Source organism: Chrysochloris asiatica, unplaced genomic scaffold (assembly GCF_000296735.1).
Source record: "Chrysochloris asiatica unplaced genomic scaffold, ChrAsi1.0 scaffold00291, whole genome shotgun sequence".
NCBI lineage: Eukaryota > Metazoa > Chordata > Mammalia > Afrosoricida > Chrysochloridae > Chrysochloris > Chrysochloris asiatica.
The window spans coordinates 1,862,258-1,867,175 of NW_006408809.1; the positions used below are offsets into that span (position 1 = coordinate 1,862,258).

At 40.2% G+C, this 4,918-nt stretch overlaps 1 protein-coding gene across 1 annotated transcript in view; it reads right to left on the reverse strand.

Annotated features, from left to right (window-relative positions):
- ANKRD55 (ankyrin repeat domain 55) overlaps nucleotides 1-4,918 on the reverse strand; it is a 210,984-nt gene that overhangs the window by 138,444 nt on the left and 67,622 nt on the right. The window contains exon 3 of the mRNA XM_006874653.1: nucleotides 1,991-2,113. Within this exon, the coding sequence (XP_006874715.1) occupies nucleotides 1,991-2,113 (123 nt within the window). The remainder of the gene's footprint in view (nucleotides 1-1,990; nucleotides 2,114-4,918) is intronic.

The window sequence follows — 4,918 nt, forward strand, 5'->3', positions numbered from 1 at the left end:
TTACGGGAGTAGAAAGCCTCATCTTTCTCCCGCGGAGCGGCTGGTAGTTTCGAACAGCTGACCTTAAGGTTTGCAGCCCGATTCGTAACCACTACGCTACCAGAGCTCCTTAAGACATTTTATAGTGATCTCTTATTAGGAGTTATCATTGTTTAAAATCTGCCTTCTTTCTAAGTTCTAAGTTCCAAAGAGGAGGACCCACACTTTCTTTTGAGCATCACTGTATCCTTAGCACCTAATGCTATACCTAGAAATTAGAAAATGTGAAAATAATTTTGAAATGCATAATTGAATGATTATGGAACAAGTATTTCTGAATTGAAAAATAATCCCTTGTGAGACATCTCTGAGGTTTAGATAGGGATTTCATCTCTAAATTGGGCTTCAAAGTTTGCTGAGGTTTTCTATTTTTTCATTTATTTCAAACATGCTGGTAATTTGCTCATTATAAAAGTTTTTTTTAAAAAAAAAAGTTATGTTATCATGGCTAAAAGTCTTTCTAACATCTATTATTTATCCTGTTGTTTTTTTTTTTTTTTCATTCAGTTTGAGATATTCTTATTTCTTGGTATGACAATGATTTTCAACAGAAGCTTGGAAATTTGGAGTCTTGGTGTGGCACTATGGGATAAAGCACTAGACCACAAGGTCAGTTTGAATGACAAGGTCAGAAGTTCAAACTCACCAGCTGCTCCTTGGAAACCCTATGCAGGGTTGCTATGAGTCAGAACCGATTCGACGGCACTTAACAACAACAACAACATTGTGATCTTATTTGAACCGATGCTTGCACCGCTCCACAGGAGAAGTGGTGGGGTACTGTATTTGTCAGAATTAGAAGTCTAGCTTTCTTACTTGACTTCCATAGAGTTCTGAGTGAGGGGACTCTTCAGTACTGCTAAGCAGGTGTGGGAGCTCCACTTCCCTAGTAAGCATCCACTGATAGCTCCTTGATAGAGGATAGCAATGCCTTTTTACCATTCTCCACATACTTTCCACTCAAACCATGTGGTGTGTGTGTTGGTGGAGAAAGTCCTAACTCTCCCTGACACCACCCCAACAGGGAGTGCAAGGGATGCCTCATTGTCACCAGGTTGGCGAGGAAGCATAGGGTCCCAACTTAGTCTTCACTGGCATGGATGGGATGGGCCACAGGCTTGTTTTGTATTGTTTGACTGGAGTAGTAGTTGTTGTTAGGTGTGATTGAGTTGGTTCCTACTTATAGCGTCTCTGTATGGGGTTTCCAAGGAGTGGCTTGTGAGTTTGAACTGCTGACCTTGTGGTTCAAACAAATCTTGCAGTACAGTGCTTATCTTACAGCACCACACCAAGACTGGAGGTGAGTGGTTAGTATCTAACTTTTCTATCTTGCTAAGTTCCTCATTTCCTGGTCTGTTAACTAGAGAGAGTAGCCTTTTGCTGGAGGTTTACTTGTCTGGGTTTGTTGGTGTTTCTGACTTACTAGCTTCTTCAACTCCAAGTCTGTAACATATGAGGCAAGAAGAAAATCCAGGGAATTTACTGGATTTATGAATCTTTGGGGACAAAGGTCCTAGCTAGTTTTCCTTTTTCTGTCCCCCTTCCAGAGTCTTATGTTTATTTTATGTATAATGTCCAGGTATTTTAGTTGGGAGGAATGAAGAATATATCTTCTCCATCTTTCTGGAAGCAGAATTCCTTGCTCTTTGACTTTAATAGCTACATATCCCCTTTTCTAACTACTGGGTCTATTTAATCATTGAAGCTGGAAACAAACTTGATTGACTTCCTTATAAATGATGATGTAAAAGAATATGTAGTTTTGTGTCCAAGACTCTCAGTGTAAATACGTTAAGCTATCTGCACATAGCCACAGACAGAATACACTTTGTCTCTCCAGGATCAAAGTGGTTTCTTGACTAATTTATCAACATTGTTCATCTCCGAAGCTCATCTCTAAAGGAAACAGCGGTGCATTCTGTAGGATTTAAAATATACAAGCATCTCTCACCTTCAGTGTCACAGCATTCTAGGATTGAAGGATCTTCCCGAATCACTTCCGTCAGAGCGTTGACATCTCCATGAGATGCTGCCTGATAAACCATGCTCAGGTCCACGTCCTCTGATGAGTCACCTTCATGAATCAAACAGATATACACTGAATAGGATGTGTGCAAAGAGCTTGCTGAGAGAATAACACCCAAATGAGTGATTCATTAAAACTTCTTGGGTGAACCCAGGCAGACGATTGAGTCATTCTAGTCGCATGCATCCTCACCATTTCTGAAGAAAAGTGGACCACTCTGGGCCATGTTGTAACACCACCTTTCACTGGGAAGGAGCCTGAAGGGATTTCTCTGAAGGGATAGTCTCTGAGATGTTGTGGTTCTCTGCAGCTTTCAGGCTACTGAAAGTCAGTGAGAACAGAGAAAAAGTAGGGCCTTTATCTTGGTCTGGGTTTTCCTTTATGACAAGAAACATGTTAATTTTCCTTTCAGTGACTCAGTTCCATCTTCGAAAGAAACATTGTGCTCCTTATTTTCTGTTCTCGAGGTCCACTTTCTACCCGTCTTCACCCTGCTCTGTGCTCCGGGGGCTGACTGTGTCACCCAGGCCCCCTTGTCTTCTGGCCTGCCATTGGGAAGCACTGGCAGGAGATTGGTGAGGAGAGCAGAAATTAGTGTGGACCAGTAGCTGCTTCTCCTCTACAAGAAGCTCTAAGTGCTCTATTTGGTAACACTGTTCCTTCCTGTGGTCCTGCAGCCATATGGATGTTAGCTTTCCACTGATATTTTTATCTTGAGCCTTAATATCCCCATTTGTTCCTTTAACCCTGCCTCATCTCTGAATGTAGTTCCCTGACAAAAGCTCCCTCATTTGAAGTTATATTTTGTTTAATAAGACAGTGTTTCTAGAAGAAACAAGAGTCGCATGCAGCCCTTTACAATTTGGTATCAATTATTTTATGTCTTTCTCTTTGTGCACAGCAGAACTAATAGCAATAGTATTGCTAATGATGACATCAGAACTATGGGCCTTGCGGCTCCAGAGGGGTACTTTAAGACAAGTTCTGGGAGTAGTGGGAGGCAAGTTCCTCTGCTCATGGGGAAACCCTGCTATTGCTATGATGCTTAGTCTAGCCTCTCTACTTTTACAATTTTTCTATCTGATAGTTTGGGGTTTGTTTCCCCTCTAACTCTAGCCACTATTCAGAGAAAAAAAATGAATACATGAAAAAATAGTCTTACATGTGTACTTGTCCTAATAATGTGAACATTATACCTGAGATACACATTCATTCTAACTGATCTTTACTTGACATTAGTCCTAACCCTTGGCTTACTTTCTTTGTCTCAGTTAATTATTAATTAAAAAAAAAAGTTATTGATGATTTTTGTTACTAGAGATGATTTTCTCATTGTGATAAATTGTTTTATAAAATGATTGCTTGGTCTCTCATTTATCTAAGATGTTTTATTGTTACATGTTTGTGTGTGCGTTTTGTAAAGCAGATTAATTTATACATTTGTTAAGAGTATCCTAAATTAAATGCCAGACTTCTTGAGTTTAAGTCCATTTATCTGTTGTATGAATTTGTGCCAGCCACCTTGGTGTGGCACTATTAGATAAGCACTGGACTACTAACCACAAGCTTGGTGTTTCAAACACAACAGAAAAGCTGGTCCTTGGAAATCCTGTTACAGGGTCACTAGGAGTCAGAACTGACTTGACCGCACTTAGCAACAACAACAACAACCCTCTCTGGGCCTCAGCTTCCTTATCATTAAAATGCCACTGTTTTTAATAACAATTTACTTCATAAGGTTGTTGTGAGGATTAAATTAGTTAATATTTAATCCTATATTATTTTTAAATTTAAAAAGTGCCACTCTTACCATTTTTTTTGTTGTGCATGTGCATTCATTGTTGTTGTTAAGTGCTGTCCAGTTGGTTCTGACTCATAACGACCCTGTATAGGGTTTCCAAGAAGTAGCTGGTGGTTTTGAACTGCCGACCTTGAGAATAGCAGTTCAGTGCTTATCCTACAGTGCTACACCAGGATGCATGTTGTTAAATGCTTTCAAGCTGGTTCTGATTCATAATGACACTGTATCAAATTTTCAAGGAGAAGTCAGTGGGTTTCAACTATCAACCTTGCAGATAGCAGTCCAGTGCTTATCCTACAGAGCCACACCAGTAATCAAAGAAGGCATTAAAAATCTGGGACATGTGAAACAGACATGGAGAAGAAGTTCCTCTTTAAAGGTGGCTGGATAGAGAGTCCATACACTGTCGAGAATATGAACTCTATATTAGAAACCTTTTCAGGATGGTAGACATTTTACTCATTGTACTTTGGGGCATGACAAATAAGACTTGGATTTAAGGACAAAGATGAGTCTGCTATCTGTCTGATCCCATACAAAGCTGCTGATGGTGTCACCTCAGAAGGAAGATCCTAGTGGTGGGTTCAAGAGTGCTGTGCATATAGCCTGTTTCACTGACTGCAATAAAACATGAAAGAAGTTTTGTCACCTTGTGGAATACATGCCACTGAGAAGGATAGTGAATACATCGATAGAATCAGGATTCTGAAAGAAAATTTTACATGATTATAAAGAAGAATTTTACAAGATTGTATTAATTGGGATAAACATGTTGTTGTAGTCAGGTGCCATTGAGTCAGAACCGACTCATAGCGACCCCATGCACAGCAGAACGAAACAATGTTTGATCCTGGGCCAACCTCACTGCCGCTGCCACAATTGAGTCCATCAATGATGTCACCTGTCCAATCCATCTCATTAGGGGTCTTCCTCTTTTTCTCTGATGCTCCACCTTACCCAACATGACATCCTTCTCCAGCAACTGTTTCCTCCTGACAATATGTCCAAAGTATGAGAGATGAAGCTTAGCCATCCTGGCCTCCATGGAGCAC